This window comes from Trachypithecus francoisi, unplaced genomic scaffold, assembly GCF_009764315.1.
Source record: "Trachypithecus francoisi isolate TF-2019V2 unplaced genomic scaffold, Tfra_2.0 Lachesis_group3, whole genome shotgun sequence".
NCBI classification, from domain to species: Eukaryota; Metazoa; Chordata; class Mammalia; order Primates; family Cercopithecidae; genus Trachypithecus; species Trachypithecus francoisi.
Genome location: NW_022681468.1, coordinates 30,865,347 through 30,891,874, shown reverse-complemented (window position 1 = coordinate 30,891,874; position 26,528 = coordinate 30,865,347). Strand labels below are relative to the sequence as shown.

The 26,528-nt window shown below is 49.0% G+C and overlaps 1 protein-coding gene across 1 annotated transcript in view; it reads left to right on the top strand.

Moving 5' to 3' along the window:
• The first annotated feature begins 778 nt into the window (after positions 1–778).
• Positions 779–26,528, top strand: part of ESRRB (estrogen related receptor beta) — a 191,723-nt gene continuing 165,973 nt past the window's right edge. Inside the window, exon 1 of the mRNA XM_033187335.1 lies at positions 779–980. Coding sequence (XP_033043226.1) covers positions 979–980 — 2 coding nt within the window. The 5' untranslated portion in view covers positions 779–978. The remainder of the gene's footprint in view (positions 981–26,528) is intronic.

Genomic DNA, 26,528 nt, shown 5'->3' with positions numbered 1-26,528 from the left:
TGCCCCAACTTTGTAGAAACTGGGACAGGCAGTACTTCTTAGAGACCATCCAGTACCCCAAAGAGCGAGGCTTGTTCTCCAAAAAGGAAACCTTTTCAGACGACTTGATGTCCTAAGAAATCTTTCTGGAAAAAGCAGAGACACTAACACCCCCAAGGCCTTTCAACTTCAGGCCGTTCTTCTGTTGGGAACACCATCTCTTGGCCTCTTCAAAGACCTAGCCTCACCAGGCACCTGCACTTTCTCTCTCACCCTCCAGGAGCCTTCTGCATGGCCCCCAAGAAGCCTGCCTGGCCCCTGAGCTGGGAAAACTGAGTTCCCTCCCTGCCTCCTAATTTGGCAGGAGGAATGGAAACTTTCGTGGAAAGCACTTGAGCTGACGAATGCTCCCAAGTCAGGACTTTGACTCGGGCCCTGACAGGGCCACGGGCTCAGGATCCCGAGAGGGGGTGGCTCTCCTTCTCCAGGTCAGGACCTCCTGTCCTGGCTCCTCCCCTTGCTTTCTGCCGACCATCAGTCACCAGCTCTCCTGTGACCCCAAGTGACTGCCACACACCACTAGAGAAGTCATTGTCTTCCACACCCCCCCTTTTCCCTTGCCCTCCCCCAGTTCCTCCTCCCCTTCATAGTATATTTTTCTTCCACACTTTCCTGCATCCACCAGTGGCTGTGGAGTCTGCGTGGGGCTCAGTGGAGTTGAAAGTCTAAAGCCTTTTGCTGTTTTGTTTAAGACCTGGTTATGGTTGTGAGATTTTTTTTTTTTTTTTTTTTTTTTTTTTGTCAGCTGCCTGTTATATCAATCACGGAGTCGGGATCTATTTATAGGTTGGGAGTACTGTGTCCTTAGTCACAAAGAGACACAGACAGGGGACTGTCAGCTGGTACCGGAGGAGCGGAGCAACGAGTTATCAGCAACCAAAAGCACCTGAGGGGGTCGCACATTCCACCCCAGCCCCGTCCTCCACGCCAGCCCCAAGCATGTGAGTAAGCCAACTTCTCCCTTTCTCCTCCCCAGACTCTGCGGGTCCTTTTCTGTCCCCTTTCTCTCTCTTTCTCTCTCTCTCTCTCTCTCTCTCTCTCAATGGATAAAAATATCTCCCCATGCCTGTTCTTTCATCCTGGTTTTCCGCACTCTAAAGCATCCCTGTGTGGCCGAGAGGAAAACGTTGCCTTTCTTAGACTGTCACGGGAAGGTCAGAGGGTCTCCGAATGGCTAGGTGGGACGGTGACACAAACTCATTTGGAAGCAGTGACTTCCCTTTGATTTTTGTTTGTTTTCACTGAGAAAAAAAAGTAAGTACATCAGAAGGGCAAGGGAAGTTTACATGCGGCTCAGCAGGGTAGAGATGTCGCCCAGCGTGAAAACTTTTATTTGCTGGCAGCTCCGGTGTAGGGCAAGTTGGGGAAGGTTACCCAGGAAGACCCAGTGCCCACAGGACAGGTAATGATGGGGACTCCTGGAAGATTTGGTTTCAATGTGGGAACTTGCAGGTTCGGGGAGAGCCCCCACAGTCTCAATGACCAGTTTTCTATAGCACCTTAAAGAAAATGACATTCGCCCTCCCCTCCATGGAGTTTGCTTTGAGAAGTTAAGATGAGAGCTGAGGGTTTGTCCTGCCTTACCGGCTGTCATTGGCTCCCTCATTTGGTATATTTTCTTAATCTTGAAAGGGAACTTTGCTGGGGGCTGGGAGAAAGAGTCCCAGGCCAAAGCCAGGTGTGGAAGGAGGGCTGTTGACTGCTTTGCTCTGCATCCTTCGCAAAGGAAGAAACTTAATATCGCGAGGCTTGTCAAAGCTGTGCTTGTTTCAGACAATTCGAATAGTGTGCAGGCTCTGAGTGCACCCCGGGCGGCTCTAGATGGGGCCTCCCCAGCCATAGTCTGGTGTCCACAGGGTTTACCTGCCACGAGCTTCCCGTGCAACGTTTGGGACTTTAGTTTCTGAATATTGAATAGTATTCACCCGAAATCCTGTACTTGGGAAGATTTGCTTTATAGAATTTACAAAGGAAAAGTAGCCCTACATTTTGGAAAAACATAAAAAGTAATGATGTCTAATGTATGCTTAAGTACAACTTTTTAAATGTACCTCTTTTTTTTACCATGAGTTTCTATTTATACGATGGATATCGTACGCTATATGGCTGAGGTCTCCTTGATTTCTTTGGGAGAACAATATCCGACAAAGAAACAATCTTTCCAACAATTTAAAAGCATTAAACAAAGCAGATATGCCTGTACTGTTTTTGATTGATTATAAACAAAATAGTGTTACCAGCAAATCTAACGCGATGAAAGTTAAATAAATGTGGATATACACATATATGTTTAGAGAAGCAATTTGATATCATTTTGATTGTGACCTTTCTGAAACCTTAACTTTCCTTTTTCTGGTTCCATGTTTTCAGCTGCATTTTGTTTAGGGTTATTAATATCTTTAATCCGTTCATCCATTATTTTGGATGAGAGAGTGGATCAGGAAGCAATGAGAAATTAGAAGGTAAACGTCCCATGTTCAGCCAGTAAGACCGCATTCAGTAGTGGAGAAAGTCAGAACAAGGAGTTTGGTGTACAATGGGGTAAATGTCACTGTTTAAGACCTAGTATAGACGGTGAAGTCTAAGAACTCCAGAGGGTGACAAACACCAACTAGGTGTTAAAGTGTATTATACATATAGCATTATTATTCTTCCTGTTACAAGGGCCTCTATTTTGGTAAATATATCCTGCTAAGGTTTTTTCACCATAATGCTGAAGTGGGATTTGGTGGGTTATTGTTAATTAAAGCTCAAGTGAATGAAGTGATTGAGACATTGCATTCAGATCAGAGAAGTTTGCTGTTGGCAAAGCCACACTTCTAGGACTTTCAGATCTCGATGGCTTTTGAGAGAAAGTGTGGCTTTTACAAAAGCCTTTTAGCACAAGAGCAAATTCTCCCTCCCCTCCCCAACCTGCACACTGGAGCCTGCCTGGCCCACTGTGCAGGCCCAGTGTGTCAGGATTAAATGCAGTGGGAGAGAGTCCCGCATTCCTGAACAAGTTCTGTGTTCTCAGAGCCTTAATGGTCAGAGAGAAGAATATTTTGTTGAGACATTTAGCTAAAAACTGCCTCTTCCCTGGCCTACATGTAGATCCTTTCAGGTGAGACAGGGGTTTGCCTGACAGTGTGATAGAGGGCCTGGCTTTCATCCTTAAGTCAGGATGTGATTTGGCCCATTGGGCTTAGTTACAGTGATGCAGTTCACGGAAACTTCAGTGTATTTGCATGAGACAGCCTCTGATTATTTAGTTTCTGCTTCAATAACGATTAATTTTATGTGGTTTGAGCTCCCATCAAACTCATTTTTTTCAAACTGATTTCTTAAACGCAATTAGTCAAGGAGCTGTCTGTGACTTCATGTCTGCAAAATCTAACCCATTCCATCCTTGTCATTGTTTATTTCTCTGAATGTAAACAAGCAGTTTCCTGTGTGCATGTACCATTGTTTTATGGGTCTCCCCCACCGCCCTTGAACACATAGGAATCCAGTTCTGACCTCCTCCCAAATTGGGGACAGTGGGGGCAATGAGCAGGTGCTTTGGAATGCAGCAGGCTCAGGTGCAGGAAGAGGGAATCGCGAATACCTGGAAAGTGCTCCCCTAATTCAAACGATTTTACATAGTTGAGGCCTCTCCAAATACCCCATCAATTAAAATGGCAGCTGGCAGGATTTTAAAACCAAAGACCTATCACTTCACTTCTACAGTGTATCTGTCCATCTTTTTCTTATCTCTATTTTTACATTTCATTATCCTCCCGCTCTTTCTCTCCCTCCTGCTTTTCCTCCCCCTTTTCGCCTTTCTTGAAAACACATTTCTATCTGGCACAGAAAATAAACTCAGATTGTGGGTAGTTATGTTAATCTAATTCAATCCTCAGCGGGTTAAGAGTGAAATTCTAATAGTGGAGCTGTGGAGGGCTTTTTTGTTAATGGCTTGGGGATTACATTGAGTTAAAGGCTCATTTCCTAATCAAACAGAGAGGGAGAGAGTGACTCCGAATATTTATGAGTCTCCCAGTGAGGGTTTAAACATTCAACTCCAAAAGCAGGGTTTCTGCAGGAGGAAAGAGTTAAAACCCCTCAGGGCTGCTGGGAAAAAAAAAAAAATTAAACCAGTTAAGCCATCAGCATTTTTAGGCTTCTGTACAACTTGTGTGCTTGCAAAGTGGAAGGCACTGTGGAGCTGGAGAGAGGGGAATCATTTCACAAAGCGAAAATGGCAACTGTGGTGCAAGCTCTGAAGATGGAGTCAGCTGATGTGCTCAGAAAAGTGTCCCCTCCAAGCCCCTACAGCTGATGCGCCCCTCAGTTCACTAAGGGCCTGGAGGGGCTGTGTGCCTTCAACTCCCCAAATCACTTCTTCTGCTCCAGTTCGGAGGTGAGAACGTAGAGACAGGAGTATGGCTCAATTTGCCAGCAGCTAGAGAGTTCCTGTGCCGTCTGGTGGGGCCAGAGAAATGGATTCTCTCCCACTCTGGTCATGCCGCTGGAGGGCTCAGTCTTCCCCTTTAGCCGGTCAATTAGCATCTCCACAGGACCCTTCTCCCACTTTGATCTGTTTTGATCTGGAGGCCTTGGTTCTCCTGCTGGCTTTCTTCAAGGAGGACCTCAAAGTCTGCCTGACTTACTGTTCCCAGGTAAAGGCAGGTGAAGAACTCTCTGGTCTCCAGCCAGAGAAGCAACTTGGCCAAGGTCGAGCAATGTCAAGGCCAAGCTGAGGTGGGAAGTCTAAGTTCAAGCAAGCATTCTGGCCTCTCTCTCTCCTCCAAGGAAAGTCAGAGCCATATGGCTGCTGAAACAGGCCCTGGCTTCCCTGGAGAGAGATTTCCTTCTTCAGCTTGGAAAGGGAGGGCAGGAATCCCTGATACAGGGGGATTGTGCATGCTCTGTGAACACACATCCTTTTTTCTGCCACCAACCAAGTGAGCAGTTTCTATTTCTTTCACTTGGGCCTTTTTTCCCTGCTTCTTGAGGTCAGCAGAGGCACCAGGATGCCGACTTTCTTTCTATAGCATCCCTTGGCTTTTTATTTCACCTGTTCCTGGGCACTGTGCTTTCTTTAGTGCTTCAAGCTCGGTGCCCTGTGAGTCTTGCATTTCTCCTTTCAAGTCAAGGTGGCATCTATAACACGTCTACCTCACCTCTTCTCGGACACCTTCTCCCTTTTCCTGGGGCTTTCAAGGTCCCCGCCTGGTCTCACTCCGTGACTGCATTCACCCCCTGTGCTGTGGTTGCTAGTTTCTCTGTCTCCTTCATTAGGCCAGGAGCTCCACAGAGCAGAGTCTATGCTTCATTTCTCTTTGTTAGCCCACCTCATCGTTGATAATTCCTGCCCTCTTGCCCTAACCCCTGCTCAACGGACAGTAGAGAGCTGTAGTTAAGTGTGTGCCTTCCAACCCAGACAGCCAGAGTTCAAATCCTGGCACTCCCCTTTCTCAGCTGTGAGACTGGAGCTACCAAACCCCGCAGGGTCTCACTTTTCCCGTCTACAAAATGGGGATAACAATAGAACCAACCTCATAGGGTTGTTGGGAAGATGAAATTCACGTGAAGTGCTTAGCCCCGGGCCCAATAGGTGTTGACACTTTTATTTTTTCAGCACAGAGCACTCGCTTCTGCGCACGTTATGTCACACTATTAAAGACAGGCTCCCATGCCTTCCACTAAGGGGATATTTTTCTTGAATGTTGGCCATACAGAGCTCTGTGTCAGCAAGACATGCAGCTTCATCGTCCAATGGGCTATTCCATAGGAAGCCCTCCAACCTGAGAAGAATCCAGGACCGTAAAGCACTGTTTAAACCACTACGGGACAGCAGAGGATGTGACCTGGGTTTTGGGCAGCACTCCTCAGTCAGAGGAAGCTGTGACTCCTTTCCCTCTGTAGAAAGAAAATTTTCTCAAATTTCTTGGCCCTGGCTCACATTCCAGTGAGCACTTTTGTTCTCGGGTCTCCGAGTCACTCTTGCACCCCCTCCACCCCACATTCTCAGAGGGCAGTTTAGGCTCTGCCTACAGAGCAGGCCAGACCAGTCCTGGCAGTGAAGCCAACAGGGCTGCTTTTATAGGGCAGCTGGTGACTACTGTGGCCTCCTCCCTCTTGACACAACCACTTGACAAATGAATCCAAACTCCATCACTGGAGTTCCTGCAAGAGGTGTCCTCTTGTAGGATGTCCACAGTCCTGAGACCCTCAACACTCCTTGTCCCTATGCAGGGACTCACGACACTGCCAGGCAATGCTCTCTCTTGCTTTTCTTTGCCCACTGTTAAGCCATTGTTTCCTGATTGAAGCAGGGGACTGGAATATGAATCCCAGCACCATCCAAACTTACAAAGTATCCCATATCCTCACTCTCTCCTCTTTGCTCCCTCTCCTAGCAGTTGGTAGGAGTAGTAGTAGTACAATTAGTAGTAGTCACTATCTCCCTTTTTGCCTCCTTACTATTCACCTTTGAAATTCCCCAGTGCCTAGTGCAGTGCCTGGCACATAGTATGTGTTCAGTAAACACATGCAGAGTGAATTGCAGAAGCTCTTTCCTCATGGGGCCACTTCTAGTCCCTTTATCACAGGAGGAGTGACTTGACGCTATGAATGTCCACCTGCTTTCACTACTAGGTCAGCTCGTGACCCGTTGATCACGGTCCTTGTCCCTGTCTTTCTCTCCTCTCTGTCCTTCTCTCCTGCTTTCATGTTCCTCTGTCCAGGAAAAAAAAAAAAAATGAGATGAGTCTTTTATTCATATGCGCACAAATCTTCCCAGGAATTTTATTCTGTTGAATAAAAGTGAAGAAGCTTTGTCTAAGTCGATGTCAAATTTAATTGCTAAACTGGTGTCTCTCTTGTGAATATTTCCCTCATTTGTCATGCTCTCTCCTCTCCCCTTTCTGAACCATACCTACTTCCTCTGGCTGTTCAAACTCTGTAGGGCCCCCTGTGCTCCTCCTCTTGCTTTAACCACTCTGGTCCCGGGTGGTACACATGAGAGGAAGACCTTCCTTCTGAAGTTTTCCAAAGTGTCTGCTTCCATTAGCACAGACAAGGCCTTTGAAAGGTGTCAAGTTATGAACATCATTTTAGATACTGGATTCTTCCCAGAACAGTTTTTCTGCCCTCGTTTGGAAGACAGGGGATAAAAACTCAGGCTGCTGAGGGTTAAATGACAGCAATGAAAAGTCTAGGCATCTCTTGGGGACAAGTGGCTGGCTGAGACAATTGATTAACTTGGCTTAGTGATCTTTCTAGCAATATTCAGGAGTGAAATTTTGCTGATTAGGCTACGTGTGTGTGTGTGTGTGTGGTGTGTGTGTTTTAGGGTTTATGGCAATCGGGGTAGGATAAGATATGGGAAAGAAATAGATGGTTTGCTCCTAAGTTGGTCTCAAGAAGGAACCTGTCATCACATGTGCACCTGGGGTTATATTAAAATTGTGGACTTTGCATGCTCACAGGTCAGCTGGGGAAGGCACAATGAAGGGTGCCTAGGGCCTCCTCATAGATTTTCTTTGCCAATCCGTGTGAATCTGTAATTATTTTGAAACAAAAAGTTAAAAAATAAAGTCAACTGGAAAGAGGCCCAATGTTGGAGACTGCTTCCACCTGCAGGCTCTGGTGGTCGGAGGGATGGCCCGGTGTGCTGTGGAAGGAGGCGGGTGCCAGGTGGTCCAGCCCAGTTCCAACCCCAGGATTGCTGATAATTCCGCCTTTCAGGACCACAGTTTCCTTGATTATAAAATGAGCCATTGGGAGAGATCTCTTAGGCTCTCCAGCTCTGAAAGTTTATGTTTTTAGATGATGAACCCAGGACATTGTTCTCCTAATATCGGCAATAAGATAGATTAGCCAGCCTGTGTTCCTCTCCTCCAAGGCCTTGGACTCAGATGTGGCTTTTCTTGTGCTTTGTGGCTTTATCATTATTTTCTTTGGTTTGTTTTCTGTCCTCACCTTCCCCTGTCTATAAGCACCTCTGGGGGTTAGTGGAAAACTGGTCAGGGTTCCTTGTTCAAAAACAAGTTTCCAAATTCTGCATTTTAAATTTTGACTTTAATTTGTAGAGACCCTAGTTTAGTCTCTCTGTGGCCTTAATACTCCTCCTTCCCCAGTCCTCCACCCCAGCAGTCGCCCCTAGGCTTGTACATGTCTGGAGAGGCCCAACACCTGGGCTACAGGTTTGCTGAAAGTCCTGTAGCAGAGTTGGAAGTGAGGAGCATGGCTGAGGTTTGGGAGGGGAGTTGCCAAACGAGGTGACCTCTGCAAGTTCTTAGTTTCACTGTAGCTTAATTTCTTCACCTGCCAAGTGGGGCTGACACCTCCTCTGAGTGTCTCCCAGCACTGGTGTGAAGCAAAATAAAAATCAGAAGATAAACTTGCCTTTAAAACTGGAAGTGCTTACCAGTTTTAGACTAAATTATTCCCCCTAATGGTGACCTCCATGAAACAGTTTTGGTGAAAAGCAGGCTTCAGCGCCAAGCTACTGGGGCCTTATCCACATTGTAATAGCTGTGACCTTGGGCAACTGTCCCAGCCTCTCCACTTCACACTCAGTTTCCTCATCTGTAAAATATGGGTTGTAAGAACACTTCCTTCATCGAGTTGTTGTGAGAATTAAAGGAGGCTTGTGTAAGTCCCTTGAATAGTACCTGCTGGATAATAAACCCTCAAAGCCACTGCTGTGGGTGAGGATGATGACATTTTGTCTGTAATCATTATTTTACAGGGCCTGGTGCCAGAAAGGCCAAGAAAGAGGAAACTTTCAAAGCTCCGACATTCCTCCCAAAGTCCCCCGGACAGCTTGCCAGTATAGCAGAAGGTGCTATATTGAGTCACGGATCGCTGATCATAATTCCCCTAATGTACACATGTGTGCACAAACATCTACAGGTGGTTTAAAACATCCCCTCATCCTTTACAATTCCCTGCTGAGGGGGGCTCCACTCCCACATCCAATGACCAAGTAAGCATCCTCTCATGGCCTGTCTGGGGTTTGGGACGGCCTGGCCAAGCCTTTGTCCTCTCATGGAAATCTGCTCTCCATAGCCTAACACATTCATGGACTGCTGCAGTCCAGATGTGATGGTGGGATGCCATTTAACATGGCTTGTCTTGGGTGTCCTAACCATTCAGAACCACTGGAGTGTTGTTTCTGCATAGGGCCAATTCCTCTTCCCTGTGTAGCATGGCTAAAGTGGGGTTGCTTGTTTGTCACATATTTGATGGTGCATCTTTGGGGAGTACTTTGCAAGGAAAGAAGAATAGGAATAAGCACGGGCAATTTCTCATGCCCCTAAGGGATACCATTTTTATATTTCAAGGGACTTGGAGAACTAACATCACGTTCTTGGGGAAAATTCCAAATCCAGACTTGTGACTAGCCTGGTGTTTGTGCACACGTGTGCACATTAGGAGTATTGTGGTCAGTCATCCATGACTCTTCTTTCTCCATCTTGGGCTGAGAGGAATCTTGAAGGAACATGTAATTACTATTTACTGTAGGGCACTCAATTGAGAACACCCTTATGTAATGAGTCTTGAATTAATTCTGCCTTTAGAATCCCATATGCTGTTGCTCCTTTGGAAACCAGTGGGGATCAAGCACCACTTTTAGCCCAGGGGAAAAGACCACAAGATGGATATGAGTCCCTGCAAGTTCAGGCTTTACTCTTGAGTAGTAGAAACGTGGTTGTTGGTGGTGTCTTTCTTGGGCAGAATCTTCACTCAGATCTCTGCCCTTTATGATGGAAGCTTCAGAACAGAGCCAGTGTTAACCTAATGTATAGTCTTGGTGGACCAGGGCAGTCAGCAGCATGGCTAAAGGAAGGGAGTTAAGAAAATTCCTAGAGACAGGATGACACCATTTATATAAGATTTTTAAACATGCAAAATTATGCCATATATAGCCTAGGGATCAGCCATAAGACATGCATGGGAATGAAACACCAACTTCAGGAGAAGAGGGATATATGCTCATTGGAGTGTTATCTGTACTCAGCTGCCAAGCATGCTTTGGCTTCCTCGGTTTCCCCACTTATTTTTGGGATGATTTGCCTAATCATTTAAGATGGGTAATGAGGCCAGAGAGAGGGCAAGTGGATGCATTGTTATTACACTTGTGGAATCTATTTGCTAAAATATCAGAAATATTACCTTGAAATATGACACTCGATGAATGCCGTGGGACACTGTCTCAGATGCTACCAAACTGCTTACAGAAATAAAACTGATTTTGCAGTAGCATATTGAGCAAGCATTTACAATAGCTTCCATAAGCCACTGCCTGATGGCTTTCTAGGCGCCACTTCGTCTCTCTCTGCCTCTGTTTCTTCTTCTGTAAAAGAAGTGGGTGGACTAGATGATTTCCAAGGACTGTTCTGTTCAGTCTTGACCTTCTCCTGTGCCCCCCGCCCCCGCACCCCCCGGCAGTGATCATGTTGTATGACAGCTGTTTGCCTGTCTGTTTCCCCTCCAGAATTAAGGACTCTGTAGGCAGGGTGTGGTGGGCCTGTCTCCCAGCACTGTGCCTGGACATGACAGGCACTTGACACGCTTTGGATGTACTAATGAGAGAAATGATACAAAAGTAGATGCCAACCCCCACAGCCCAGTATCGACTTGGCTGTTTCCAGAAATGCCACAGGCCTGGCTGATTGTGCTTAGCGGCTTTGGTTTCCTCCCTTGAGGCTCTCCCTCATGGGTCAGGGATGGCGGTTGGTGCCTTCGTGGCGTGAACTGAGAATATGTTAGTAATAATACGTAAACTGAGCTGTCCCAAACAAACCCCCTGAAAACACCTTGGAGGAATGACATTGTTTCCTGAATGCCATGCTTACTTCTCTCCACGCCCATTCTACTGCCTGTTTCTGGTTTTTTCCCCTCTCTCTATCATACTCTATTAATTTAAAAATATTACATTTGGAGACTTGCTAAATAAAGAGACCTCAGAGTACAAAATATCCCTTATTCATTTTCTGGGTCCCTATGTGCTTCCTTATAAAGATTTTTTCTTATTTTTTACTAAATGGCCTTGATTTTATCATTAATTGCTGTGCGACAATTCTTTTTACTGTGTCTAACTTATTTCTTAAATATTCTCCCATAAGTCCTTAACTCTATTGGTCTCTGTGCCCCTTTCCATTCCTGTCTTTGCCATTTTGTAAAATTTATGAAGCGATTCCTTTATATATTGAACCCTTGATCTCAGGCCTTCCCTATAGTCTTCCACCCAAATTTCCCAGAAGAATGGCTCTTACAGTTGGACTTTCACAGTCCAGGTAATCTTGGGTCTTTGTCATTTCCATACTGAGCCTGGGGACATGCTTTGTTCTCTATCCCCTAAAATCTCGTATTTTCTTTAACCAGCAGTTTTCACATTGGGGTTGAACCATATTATGACTTTAAAGCTTCAAGAATTCTTCAGTATCTCTTTTTTGCTCTATATTGTGAAAGATTCTATGTTTTCACCCAGACAATAATCTCTCCTCGTGTTAACTGTACCATTACCCAATACCTAGTCATGACATTTCCCTAAGACATTTCTTTATTGTTTCCTTACCTTGTTGTCTAGTGCTTGCCTGGTTTTTGACTTTTTCAAGCGTGCCTCCTCTGTATTACTCTTCTGAGTGTGGGAGAAGGAAAGACGCATTTTTTGAGAGCCTGTTCTGTGCTGGGAACTTTCTGTAGTTTATCTCACTTATCCTTGGAATGACTGCAAGGTGGTGTTAGGATTCTTCCCATTATACAGAAGAGGAAACTGAGGCTCTGAGGTTAAGGATCTTGCTTAAGGCCACCCAGGTAGCAAATAGTACCATCGAATGTCACCTTCCGCAACAGGCAACGGGGCTGAGTGCAAACAGGCAACCGCGTGAATACCCTTCTGTATCATTTACATGTATATTGAACTCGGTTCAACATTTTCAAAGTTTTCGTCTTTTTATGTCTTTTCTTTAAAAAGGGTTGAGTGTCCCCCTTCACAGACCCATGTGAAAGAGAGGTCCTGATACTCTAGCTTTGATTCCCCAAGTCCCTGCGTCCTTGTAAAGATGACAACACAGACGCCTCTGCCAGGTCAGCCCTCTGTTAATCAGCCTTCGCTTTCCTTTGGAACTGCTAACAGCCTTGCTTTTCCATAAGTCAGTTTCTAAAAATCTCTGCTGAGGAGCCAGGAACCGTGTTGGAGAATGCAGACCTAATCTGCAGGTTTAGACTTTCAAAGTGCCTGTGTCACCGGGAGCTCTTTCCGAAAGCACATGCTCATTCTCCCTTAGCATGTCCACACCTTTCTGGCCCCATCTCCTGCCCTACTTCTGACCTTCTAGCCTCCCTTCACCATCCCATAGACAATGTTTTCATTCCATTGTGTTTCACATCTTGTGTTTTTCCCACCATATTCTTTCCACAGGTCATCTTTCTTGAGACCTGAAACTGGTAGTCCATCGCCTCTCCCACCACCAATAATATCATCTTAACCCCTTGGGGGACATGAACATGTTCATCCCTCCATGTGGGCTGTCCCAAGCTTACTCCACTGCCAGGCTTTCTCACTGAGGGAGTGAGGCATGGGCAGTGGGGTCTCCTGCCGATGCTGATGCCACTGCCTTGGGCAGCTGGCCTCCTCGCCCACTCTCCTGTGACCTTTATCTCCGCGCGATCCACCCACCTTGGCTCTTGGGATGCTAATCACATTGCTGAGGAGAGTTATAACATCTCCCCACCTTGGATGGAGTCCAGCATGCGCTCACCGTTTGGGACAAAGTGTTTATCCTCTCTCTGCCCATGACCTTCCGTGGACACAGGTTCATCAGGTTTCTGCCTTTCCACTGGCTTCACTTTCTCTCCAGGGGCTCCCACAGCCTGCAATCTTCCTCCTGAATGCAGTGGGTGGGGGGCGTCTGGGGGATGCTAGCGGATGTTTAAAAGTCCCTGATGTGATTTCCAATGTTCAACATTTCCTCCTTTTCTCTATGCCAGTGTCACATTGAAAACCTCAGATCACTGAAGTTAGATGATCCAACAGGGAGATTTTTCGTCTCTAGAGCATTCGCATTCCTTGGGGACATTTTTTTTTTTTCCATCTTGTCTGGCATTCTTAGAGTCTCCAGTTTTTGGTCTCTCTCTCTTTCTCTCTCTCTCTCTTTTTTTTTTTTTTTTGTTTCTTTTGAGAGAGGGTCTCACTGTGTTGCCCAGGCTGGAGTGGAGTGGTATGAACACAGCTCACTGCAGCATTGACCTCCTGGGCTAAGCAGTTCTCCTGCTTTGGCCTCTTGAGTAGCGGGGACTACAGGCATGTACCACTACGCCTGGCTAATTTTTTGAATTTTTGGGAGATACATAGGTTATCACTTTGTTGCCAGGTTTGTCTTCAACTCCTGGGCTCAAGCAATTCTCCCACCTCAGCCTCCCAAAGTGTTCAGATTACAGGCATGAGCCACTGCATCCGATCTGGTCTCTCTTTTCATAAGGAGCCCACTCAAGTTCTCGTGTTGGGGAGTGGAGGTGTGTTACATGTGACTGTAGATGCTCCTGATAGAGGCTCCTGGGTTCTCAGCTATAGGATGACAGCATATTAGGGTGAATTGCGTGGGATCTGTTGACTTCCCAAGTGGTGGCCTTGACCAAGGCTCTGGTTCTCCACATGGGAGTGACCCAGAGGAGACCAATGCTGTTCTCTCTGGTTTCTGGAGCCATTGCACGTTCAGGGGCTGGAATTTCCCCCAGAGTGGGCGAGTCTGCTGCATAACTGGTGCTTCTTCATCTGAAGGAGGCATGTAAGTCTCTGCCAGATGGCGTCCGGCCTTCCCTTGTCCTTGGGTTCCATTGTCACCCTGGCTGTTTGGGGAAGACTTCTGAGAGGTAGGGGAGGAGACTAACTTAGGTCAGAGTCTCCAGGGACAGAGCCTCAAATGGACATTCTGGGCAAGAGCTGTGTTGAGGGAGTGCTGTCTAGGGAATCCTGTAAGGGACTGAAGAAGGAAAAATAGGGCGGCAGGAAGCTAAGCAAAGATGTGGACTCAGCCGAAATCTAGCCTCAGCCTATCCAGGAGCATAAATGATGCTGCAGAGTTGTCCAACCTAGAGGCACAGAGACTGGTCAGTTCTAACCCCAAGTCAATCAGTCATTGGCTGAGAGCTGCCCCGGTGGGTAGGGATTAGCCTCCTAGGCCCTTCTGGACCCCATGAGGGCTCCTGTGGGTCATGGGCAATTTGCAGACCCTTTGTTAGCAGCTGTTAGCAGCTGGGGATAGGAGCATCACTGGCCAGAGGGATCTGAGCAGAGCACCAACAGCATCTAGGACAGAGAGACGATGGGAACTGGTGCTCTAGCGTGGTCCTCATCCCCTCCCTCCCTGTGGGGGTCCCTCTAGAATGTGACCGTGAGCTTCCATCTCTTTCCAGGTTGAGCCCAGGGTAGAATCCATCAAAGAGAACCAGGACCCTGGGTGTTGAAGCTTCCAGGCTACAAAAAGAGGGATTCCGAAGACCATCAGTGTCTGGAGCTTGGGTTACATCTCTCTTTCTCTCTGCTAGTTTGGGCTCAGCAAAGGCAGAGGAAGGGGAATCACTCACTGCCACCTATGTGCTGTTGGTGGAGGGCTGGAAACAAAGTAAGAAATTGCGTCTTTCTCTTCTAAGGAGGACTGCTTCCCTCCAGGTCCTTTTGATGGAATTAGGAGTTCCCTACAATGGCCTTCCTACAGGGAAGTCTTTTGGCCTTTGATTTCCCTTCAGCAAAAGGCCAGGATAGGGAATGCTGGCATCGCCTGTTACAAAGCGGCACTTTCTTTCTTTTCTTTTTTTGTTTGAGATGAGTCTTGTTCTGTCACCCAGCCTGGAGTGCAGTGGCTCAATCTCCGCCTCCCAAGTTCCAGGGATTCTCCTGCCTCAGCCTCTGAAGTAGCTGGGATTGCAGGCGTGCGCCACCACACCCAGCTAATTTTTGTATTTTTAGTAGGAACGGGGTTTACCATGTTGGCCAGGCTGGTCTGGAACTCCTGACCTCAGGTGATCTGCCCACCTTGGCCTCCCAAAGTGCTGGGATTACAGGCGTAAGCCACTGCGCCCGGCCCCAAGCAACACTTTTTATAAATGTCCATGTGCCTGGCTCTGCATGGGAAAAATACAGGAAGATAAATTCTTATTCTTTTGGTGTTTGAAATATCAAATTAGTTAGGGCAGGAGTGGGGAGAGAAAGGGAGGGGTTGTCTGCTGGATTTAATTGGTTGTCGTCTGTCTGACTGCCTCAAGGGAAAGGAGACGGGGTGTGTAAGGAAGGCAAGCACATGGAGAAGGGAAACTTGTATTGCCAAAGGACCACGTTTAGAGTCCTGGGCCAAGTTCTTTTCGTATTAATGCATCTGATCTCCACGGCAAGCCTTTGAAGTAGGTGGTATCTCCAGTTCGTAGCTCAGGGAACAGAAGCTCCCAGCTCAGCCTACCTGAGGAGGCTGCAGATCTAGGCAATGGCAAAGACAAGTTTCAAACTCAAGTCTGGTTGCCTCTTATAGCTCATGTTATCTTGCCGCTAAACCAACAGGGCTTGGATATCTAATTCTGGGAGCACTGGGGTGGCTGAAGGGGGAGGTCAGGGCCATGAGGGTGTGGTGGCCCACAGTAACTCTGGACAGCCCAGCTTATCCCAGGCCCCAAGGGCTTGAGTGTCTCCCTGAGTGAACTCCTCTACTGCACTCAGGCTCCTCTTCTCATTACTCGCCTGTGGTACATACCCGCAGGCTGGAGTCCCCCAGCCCAATGCCATGTCACATCTTCTCTATGTTTATTTTGAGACACCTCCTCCCTGAAGCCTCCCTAGTGATATAAAGGCCAAGAGTAAAGCACCCCCATCCCACATGCCTGGCATCCACCACTGACTGCAATCACCTCTGTGCTCAGGGACCCATGCGTTCACTCTGTGCCAGCCTGAGTGTCTGTGCCTGCCCAGTGGTTTCTTGTACACCCACTCAGAATGCCACGCCCAAGTGTGTTTTTAACACCTGCTCTGTGCTGGGCACTGCTGAAACTAAAAAAAAAGAAAAGAAAGAAACAAGATGCAATGATGTCACGGTGCTGAAGTGAAGGAACCTACACGTGGACAGCTAATGGCCCGAGGACAGCATAGGAGATGGTAAAAGTCCAGACTTGGGCAAATCTGGGTTCATATTCTGGCTCTGCTGTTTCTTAGCTTTGGGATCGCTGGTAAGTTAATCCACCTTTTTGCATTTCAGTTTTCTTGTCTGTGCAAAGGGGATAATAAAATCTAATCTCGTGGGGTTACTGTAAGGTCTAAAGGAGATGAGGCATGGGGAAGCACCAACTCCTCTTGTAGCTAAAGTTTATGGACAGTGAGTGTTCCCGAGCGTTTGTGGACACAAAAGCATTGAGTGAGAGGAGTGTTGCTGGTAACAAGGTCAGTCTAATCTAGAACTTTGCTGACTCAAGAGTTTGGCTGCAGAAGTGGGTAGAGGGTAGGAATGGGGTTTGCTTTGGAAGACATTGGGGCTGCGTGATTTCCCCCTCCTCTTCCAATTTTAGGACCCAATTCCACCTTTGAAGACCCCTTGACTTTCTTCTCTGGCTGTGCCCTGCACAGAGCAGGGAAAAAAGCACCCTTCTTGCCAGCTGCTTTTTCCAGACTTGACATGTTTACGTCCCTGGGCATAGGGAGGGCTCCAGGGTGCACAGGCCACCATCTGCTAGAGCCGCCACGCCTGGGCCCAGCACCAGCCCAGTCTTGGGACCCCATGCCCGGTTTTTGGCAGCTTCCTGGGCTGGGAGAACCCAGGCCTGAGCCGGGTGACCTCGCAGCTGTGCCTTCCACCCCTTAGGGGCTTGTGTTTGTGTCTCTTTTGGGGGCCTTCCTGGCTGCTGGGCAAATGGCCCACTGTCCTTCACTACCAGCAGCTCACATGGCCCAGCCTGTGCCAGTGGTTGGCAAGGGGTTCTCAACCAAGAGGCCTGGTGTCCTAGTGTCTCTTGCATGTGCAGTTGCCTGCGTGCCACCCGGGGCCGGGGACCCACGTGGGGGTGGGCTAAGCCACTAGTCTCCACCTCCTGGACTTGGCCAGCTTCCCTGTTTCTCTCTGACAGGTCTGGAAACTCCTTGAAAGGTATGGATGCTCATGTGAGTCCAAGGGGGAAACTGGACAAGTGTCTCAGAAAATAGAGATGCTTGTTAAATTCTACCGAAAGGATATTTGACATTATGGGAGGTGGTAGGTTTTCTAGCCTGACTTCCTGGAAAAGTACTCAGCTTGTGATGATGATGATGATGATGGTGATGATCATGATGAGCCAGGCACTGCGCTCTCTCCTGTCATCCTTTCTCAGGCTCAGCAACCCAAGGAAGTGCATACTGTAATACCCCCCAGGAGAAAGACAGGCCCTGGGGAGTTAAATGACTATCCTATGGCCTACGACTCTTGAATGGCGGCACTGGAAGTTGAACCAGGTCTTACTCTAATGCCTGTGCTTTTTTCTTTTTTTGCTTTTTTTTTTTTTGAGACAGAGTCTCACTCTGTAGCCCAGGCTGGAGTAGTGCAGTGGCACGATTTCAGCTCACTGCAACCTCCGTCTCCCAGGTTCAAGCAATTCTCCTGCTTCAGCCTCCTGAGTAGCTGGGATTATAGGCATGCACCACCACACCCGGCTAATTTTTGTAATTTTTTTTTTTTAAGTAGAAACGAGGTTTCACCACGTTGTACAGACTGGTCTCAAAGTCCTGACCCCAGGTGATTTGCCCACCTCGGCCTCCCTAAGTGCTGGGATTACAGTCATGAGCCACCGTGCCTGGCCATGCCTGTGCTTTTGACCTTATACCACACTTCAGCCCCACACAATGCTTTGTGGAACTCTGGGATCATTTATATCGGAGCTACAGAGGAGACCTCAAACAAGTAAGGAGTACTTCTCCATTTTATAGGATGAAAAACTGAGGCTGGTGGTCAGAGCACCCTCAGTGCAGTGCTCATGCCAATATAGGACCTCAGCAAGGATCCTAACCTCCTGGGGTGAGCTGCAGAGTTGCTGAGACACTGTGTGCATTTTAGCAAAAGCTCTACTGTGTGTTTTAGAAACTTCAAATGTAGGAAGATACAGGAAAGAGAGGAATTAGCTCGAGTTGGTCTAGGAATGAGATGTACTGGCTGGGAGGCCCCTTAATCCCCCTCAGTCAGGGACCAGGACCATCATCTTCTGGGGGGACTCCTATCGATGCCCCCACTCCACACAAGTGCTGCAGACAGCCTTTAAAAATGTACATGTGCGGCCGGGCGCGGTGGCTCAAGCCTGTAATCCCAGCACTTTGGGAGGCCGAGACGGATGGATCACGAGGTCAGGAGATCGAGACCATCCTGGTCAACACGGTGAAACCCCGTCTCTACTAAAAAATACAAAAAACTAGCCAGGCGAGATGGCGGGCGCCTGTAGTCCCAGCTACTTGGGAGGCTGAGGCAGGAGAATGGTGTAAACCCGGGAGGCGGAGCCTGCAGTGAGCTGAGATCAGGCCACTGCACTCCAGCCTGGGCGACAGAGCGAGACTCCGTCTCAAAAAAAAAAATGTACATGTGCGCCCACTATATAGGTGCCACCGTTCGTTTAAGGCCAGGACACTTCTTGCCCCACCACCCCCCACACACCTCCCAGGGCTCACACCCACCTCCACTGCCCTCTTGCCCTTCCACTGCCCTTGAGTCCTATGCACCAGCTATGCGGCAACACCCTGTTTTCCTGAACAAGGGCCAGGCTGGGCTGCATCCCTGTGTCCTGGCTCACACAGATGCTTCATGACTCTGCTAGATTCTCCCCTTCTCAGAGAAGCCTCCTCATGCCTCCTCTTGCAGACATCTTCTCCCCTGCTCTCGTCCACACATGGACTCTGTGCCCAGTCTGCAGCAGCCCCTGAGTCCCAGTTATGTGCTGCTGTGTCTGTCTTCCCTCCAGGACTGAGATCTCTTGAGGCAGGAACTATGTTGCAAATATTCAAAAGAATGCCCCAAAGAGCTGTGTGTGTATGATCCCTGGTGCACAGAGTAGTTGCTCAATACATTTTTGTGGAGTCCAGTTCAAAAGGGAGCAGGGGCTGAAAAGTCAGGTTGTGAAGGGAGCTGAGTGTCAGCATGGTTATGGGGGTGGGAGAGTAAGAGGAGGGAAGGGGCTTGGCAGCCAGTATTTTATGGTATTTAGGAAAAAGCAATCAGGTACCTATTTGGCCACCACACCCCACTAACTCCAGTGTCAAATTGGATCACATTCTGGGAAAGGGGTCACTTGAGAACTTGTCTTCCCAGGGCCCAGGAGAGAACAAGGAGAAGTGGGAGGTTCCCAGCCCTAGAATAAATAATCGAGTCAATCTCAGGTTTAACTCCCTTTGACCTTATGTCCCTGACACTGCTACCAGGAGGTCCCGGGGCCAGCAGGTTCTCTCTGTGTGCCAGTTCCCCATCCCCATCCCTCTGCAGGGAGCTGGGAGGCTCCGTGCATCCCAATGCCGGCTGGCCCAGCTGGAAACAGCTGTGCACAGCACAAACATGCACAGCACATGCCAGACACTGACCTATGCAAACACAAGTAGAATTATAGCCGCCCATAAACAAATTAGCATCCTTTAAAAGGTGAAAAGCTCCATAAAATGTCTGGGTTTTGTTTACGGCCCAAGGTGGGGTGGCAGGGAGCTGGATTAAATCACCGAGGTGCCCATGTAGCGCGGGCTCTCTTTTCTCCTCTCACCTCCCCCCCCCACCCTTGTGGGCACACACAGACCCGGGCGCACACTCACATGCACACGCCTCCCCGCCTGCAATGGCCGCTCAGTCCGTCCTGCCGTTGTTCCTGCCAGCCCGGGTCCCAGCAGGTGTTCCCTAATTAGCAATCTCTTCATTTCCAATCAAAGCACAAAGCGGCCCCAAAAGCCCGTCTTTATGAGGGAGCCGAGCAGCGGCTAGGGATGTGCGGGGGGGATAATTGTCTTCGCCAGTGGCGGCAGTAAGCGGGCTGGCTAATTCATTATTGTAATAACTTTGCTTGTCCTTGGGGAGGTGTGGGTGGGGGAGGGAGGGAGGGGAAGGGGGAAGGGACTGAGTGTGGCTGAGGGTGGGGTGGGTGAGGGTCTGGGGCGAAGGGATGGGAGGCAGAAGAGGGAATGACGGACACACCTGTTCGCAGCCCTCCTTGCAGGGAGCCCTCCCTCTCATTGTGTACCCATTCCCCACAGCAGGCCAGGATGGGTCCTGGTTCTGAGGGAGGCTCTGGGATCTAGGAAGCAGGGCGGCGTTTACCCTCTGGGGCCCAAGGGGCTGGCACCCGAAGAAATCTTAGGGTCAGTGCTGTGGGGTGGGGTTCTGGGAGCCAGGCTGCTGTCTTCCCAGGACCAAATCCCACGAACTCCTGGCCCTATGTTTTCATCCTGCCTGACACAGTGTCAGAGAGGCTCCAGTTAGAGTGTCCAAGGAGCATCCCTACACTGTTGTTGGCAGAGCCATATAGGTGACAACTCAAAGACCCCCCCAACCCAAAGCAGGAACTAACCACGAAGGTGCCTGTGAGTACCCCTAAAAAGAGGCCATCATAGCCGCTGGCCCGGGTTGCCCCCACACTCTGTCCTGGTGTACTTGCCCTGACCATTTCCTGGAGTAAGAGGTGGGGGACTGCTCCCTGGCAGCTGGCCTGCAAGTAGACTAAGAATCGAGGAAGGGAGGATTGCGGTGGCTGGGTCGACAGGGGGCTTTGGGAAGCTTTAGGACTCCAGCTGAGCCCCCATCAGAAACAAAACACAGGTATGGAGGAAGCAAGGACAGTGTCCCTGGTGGAGGAAACTGTGTGAGCAAAGGCTCAGGGTGAATCCTGAACCTGAGGACAAAGGGAGGCAGGTGTGGGGGATGGAGGCAGGGGTATGCCGGGGAGTCCTGGGAGAATCTGGGAACACAGGGTGGGTGGGGCTGGCCATGGAAGAGCTGAGTGGCAGACTGGAGACTCAGTCGTCATCTCTTGTACCCCCAAATCAATAGCAGTAGCAGCCCCAGCTAGAGAGCCTGTGGATGGCCTTGCCCTGCCCTGGAGAGACGGGGTTAGTTAGGTAAGCCCTCAGTTTCTAGGGGCAGCCTGTCCTAGGTCACACTGGAACTTGGAGGAGATGGTCAAGATAGGAACCTACCAGATGGCTAAAGAGGAAGGGATCATCTCCCCATACTCCTCCCTCTCCCCTGAGGCTGCCATCCCAAATCCTGGCCATGTGACACTTGTTAAGGATGTTAGAAACGACTTCTGACCAGCCTTGGCGTGACTCCTGGCAGCTTTTCTCTGAGTTCTGGGCATTTCCCCGGCCTGAGTGCCTGGTGGTGATTGGCCAGTGGTAGTGGTTGTGGCTCCAGGATCAGAAGACCTAGAGCCAAATCCTGGTCCCATCTGTGAATGCACCTTTGTGTCTCAGTTTCCTCATCTGTAAAATGGGGATGATAAGAGTAGCTGCCTCACATGAACTAACACAGGTGACGTGCACAGCACAGCGCCGGCTCATGTAGTGAGGGTTCCTAATGTGTTCTCTGTTGCTCTTAAAGATATGAGAAGGAGGAGGTGGGTGTGTGTGGGTGGGGAGGGGCTATCAGAGCTTCACTTCCTTCCTTTACCCATTTTTCCCCCACCTGGGAAGTGGAATGGAGAAGGCTGAATATGGATGCTCTAAGGTTCTCTGGTTGAAGGACAACAGAGAGCTGGGGATATGCAGCTGCCTGTCCTCTTGTCCAGGGGCTAGCTAATTTGGAGATCTCGACATCATCCTGGCAGCAGCAACCAGGAGGCCAAGGCCCAGCCCTGTTCCAGCTCAGCCCCGCCTCTTTCTGCTTGGTTTGGGCCAGGAGGCCCTGTGGCAGCATTCTGGTCCTTTCTCCTGCGCCAGGAGGGCAGCCACATCCCTGGCTTTGCTCACCAGGAGTCCCCCACCCCAATCTTGGTCTGGCCCACAAAACTGAGTTTAGAAGTCCAGGTGCCCAGCGCCCAGTCATCTCAATGCTCATTTCCTGAGAACGTTGTGGCTTTGGTGTCTAGCTCTCATTCTAGCTTAAGAAAACCTAGGAGCCAGCTTTCTGTCCCCTCCCCAATCCCAATTTACAGATCATTTTACAATAGCCTTTCAACAAATATTTATGAAGCATCTATTATGTGCTTGGTAGGAGAATCTGATGCTACACCAATAAAGGAGAGGATGATTGGAGTAGCCTCTCTCTTGGGATGGAGAAGGCCTCTCTGCAGAGGTGACATGTAAGCCTCCATCCACCCAAGGAACCTGGAGGGAACCAAGTTAGAATCTGCGTGGGCCGGAGCAGTTCTGTCCAGTGGCAATGCAATGCAAGCCACATGTGTAATTTTAAATTTTCTAGTAGTCACACTTCTAAAATTTTTGAGACAGGGTCTCAAAAAGCCTGGAGTGCAGTGGCACAATCACAGCTCACTGCAGCCTCTATCTCCTGGGCTCAAAGCATCCCTCTGCCTCTGCCTCCTGAGTAGCTGGGCCTACAGGGTGCACCACTATATATATATTTTTTTTTTTTTTTTTTTTAGTGGAGACAAGGTTTTGCTATGCTGCCCAGGCTGGTCTGAAACTCCTGAGTTCAAGCAATCCTCCTGCCTTTGCCTCCCAAAGTGTTGGGATTACAGTCATGAGCCACTGCACCAGGCTACATTTTTTTTAAGTCAAAAGAAACAGTTGAAATCAGTTTTAATAATATATTTTATTTAACCCAATATATCAAAATATTATCATTTCAACATGTAGGTAATATTAAAAAAAATTATTACTGAGATATTTTACCTTCTTTTTCTTGTGCTAAGTGTTTGAAGTCTGGTATTTATCTTCCACTTCCAGTACTTCCCAATTTAGACTGGCTGCATTTCACACGCTCAGTGTCACCTGCGGCTCTCGGCTACCATGTTTGACTGGGCAAGTCTAGAGATTAGGAGCACAAACCCTGCAGCCACTTGCTAGCTGTGTGACCTTGGACAAGCTGCTGAACTGCTCTGTGCCTTAGTTTCTCTATCTGTAAAATGGAGCAGGAATAGAGGCCCTACCTTGGAGTTGTTAGGAGAACTATAGAAGCTCTTAAACGTATAGGGCTGAAATAGTGCCTGGCAGGTAGAAAGTGCTAGCTAAATGTTAGCTATTAATAAGAATTAGTAAAATAAGAATAATAAATCTCTGAAGGACAAACAATCCAGGCAGAAACCAGCAGAATGAAGAGCAGGAAGCCAAAGGGACCTGGGTGGGCGGCGAGAGGGACAGAGGAGGCCAGTGGGATACAAGATCATCGTATCCAGCCTCCAAGGTCTCGGTTTCCTTTTCAGTTCCATGCGCAGAGCTCAAGAACATACTGTGGAGAGAGAACTCTAAGGGCCAAGACTTTGACACCTGTTCCCAGGTGAAGGGATGGGGTGCAAGTCCTGGGTGGAGGGCCCGGTGTACCCCTCCGTTTTCCTCATCTTGCTCTGACTCCAAAACTGTTGCATGCCTCGCACTCACAGCCGCCTGGGAAACACAGGGCATCAGCTGGAGGGGGAATATTAATGATTCAATTTTCAACTGGGTTCCACTCCAGGGCCTCGCCTGCGACATGCATTTTTAATCATAACAAAACAGAATGACAAAGGGAGTCATTTGCAGCAAGGCAGCCCCTGCTGGCTGGCCCCCCTGAAGAGTCTGAGGTGGGGAGGGGTGGCTGGCCCCGAAGACATTAAAGATGTCTCCCCAACTTCAGAGAGTTTGTAGCTGCGGTCCAGCCTCTGGCCCTGCTGTGCTGTATAAGCCATTTTCTTTGGGCCGCCTCCTTTCCCAAAGTGGGGCTGCTGGGTTAGGGGAACCAGAAACACTTGGGTGCCATTAGCTAGGGCTGGTCGAAGCTGGGGGCAGCAGAGATTTGACCATCTCCTTAGGGTTTCAGCTGGTCTGTGGCAGGGACAGGGAGCCACGTGGTGATGGGGGCCCTGTGGGTATGGAGGTGACTCTGAGGCCCGAGGTGACTCTTCATTCTCTGAGACTCTGTGAGGCATGGGGGTGTATTCCTGAACTGGCCTTCCGGGCTGGCCTTGCCTTGGTAGTACCTGGTGATTGGCCAGCCCCTCTCTGATGAAGGGCACCGTAGTTCCCTATTGGTTCCCCTTAGTTCACCCACCACTGGGTCTTGGCCCATCCTGTTTGGCAACTCGCTTTGCACTGAGTCCATTTGGAATGCTCTTCTTCACTGATCTCCTTGAATCTCCATTAGCCAATCTCCCAGGCTCTTTTCTGCCAGCATTACTCACTGTCTGCACCACTGCCTTGGCACCTCTGCTGCCCTCTGACCAACCCTCTGTTCATTCACCCAATCTCTGAGCCAGTATATACTCAGTATATACCAGGCACTGTGCCTGGCTGGCTCAGTCTGGTGGGGAAGGCAAACTGGAAGCTGCTGTATGGACAGTGGTGTAGCAGGGTCACAGAAGAAGCTGTAGGGACCAGTACAATTTAAGGTACACATGTTATTTATTTAACCAAGATTTATAAAGGACCTACTATGTGCCAGGCACTGAATGCTGTGATTGCAGTGGTAGACAACGCAGACATGGTCCCTGCTTTCACAGAGTGTACAGTTAGGTGAAGAGGAAACAAACCAGCAGGTGTTCCATGCTTCTTTTTAGATCCTCCCTTGTGTCTTGTACCCAGTGGGTGCTCAATAAATGATTGCTGGTTGGTGGGTTCTAAGTTGGCAAATTCTCCAACTATGCCATTCTCTTCTCCCCACCAAGGCTTTGTGTTTTTGAAGTTGGTTCCTAAGTTGGACTTTTACCTTTTGGGCTGTCCCCTGTCCTGATTCTGCAAGCTCTGGTTTCAGGTGTCATAAGTTAATCACACCAACCAGCATTCACTGAATGCTTATGATGCACCCGGTGCTTAGCACTTTGTGGGTATAGTTAATATCATCTTATGTAATTGTCACAACAACTCCAGAATAGCTTCTACTATTCAACCTGTTTTACCAAAGGGGAATATGAGGCACAGATATGTGAACTCGCTTATCCAAGATTGCACAGCAATTAATGGGCAGAGCTGGGATATAAACCCAAGCACTCTGGCCCCAGAGTCTGTGCTGTAAACATGCCATGTCATCCTGTGGCTTCCTCTTACCAAGTGGAAAGCAGGACAGAAAGACCCCTTTTCACCCAATCTTCAGAATCTTGCTGCCTTTTAGTTGACGGAGAGCCATTATCAGGTAGGTCCAGGCTGTCCACATCTTTCAGGAATCATGGAATGTCAGTGCTGAGGGTCCTTAGAAGTCCTCTCCTGCACTCCTCTCATGTTTCAGCCAAAGGAACCAAGGCTCAGCGATGGAAAAAGACTGGCCCAAGGGCTCAAGACCAAGTCTTGGCTGAGAGGCCCTGTGTGTCCACAGCCCCAGGATGACTTCCTGAGCATGGTTTTACATGGTTTACTAGAGAGCAGGCAGCAGATGGCTGGTCTTGGATGGAGAAGCAGAAAGACCTTGCCTCTGCACCTGCCCCTCTGCAGTCCTTGAAACTAACCAGACCCTGATTCCTGGGCTTTCAGGCCCCCTGGTCTCTGACACCCTCTTCATAGCTGGGACCTCCCGCTCCCTTCCTTCCATTGTCTTTCCTGCTGGGGTGACAGAAACCAGCAGCCTGCACTTCTCCCCAGGATCCCCAGGGCAAGAGCAGGAGTGAGAAGAAGCCACTGACAGCTCAACTGCAGGAGCTGCAGTTCCCTGGGGCATCTGCCTGGGGGGCGCTACCCACTCTTCACTGACTCACTCACTTACTCATGCATTCTAGCAAATGTGCTAGCGTGTGTTAGGTGTGGGATACAGTGGTGAACAAGACAGACGAAAGTCCCTGTTTCTGTGTATCTTACATTTATGGGAGTGGGGGATGGAGGAGACAGACAAAATAGCCAAGATGGTGAACACATTTAGTGTATTAAACAGGTAAGTGCCATAGAGAACTAGTAAAGGAAGGAAGCTAGGGTGACCCCCACTGCCCTTCCCTATCCCTGCAGGAGGTGAGGGAGAGAGCCCTACACAATTCCAGAGAAGAGATTCAAGCAGAGGGTACATGTAGGAAGTGCAAAGGCCCTGAGGTAGGAATGGACCAGGGGTGTTCAAGGCACAGCCAGGCCATTCGCCAGCTTGGTGTGGACTAGGAGAAGCATAGAAGGAGATGCAGAGAGAGCGAATCTAGGCATGGACACCTTGGGATGCCACTGACTAAAGGTGCCAGTGAGAGACAGAAGTCACTTGCAGTGGCCAAGACTCTGCTGGGGCTGAGGTATCCTGTCCCATGATGTGGGAGGGCAGATCTGGCATCTAACTTGGCAGAGGTAGAGGACTTTCCCCTCGGAGCTGGCCTCCCTAGGCTGCCCTGGGTGGCACAGGATGCGATGTGACAGAGGTGTTAGGTAGGAAGGTAGGAAGCGTTCGTGGTGGTAGGTACTCCTGTTTGTTCAACTCCTGCCTCCAGATCAA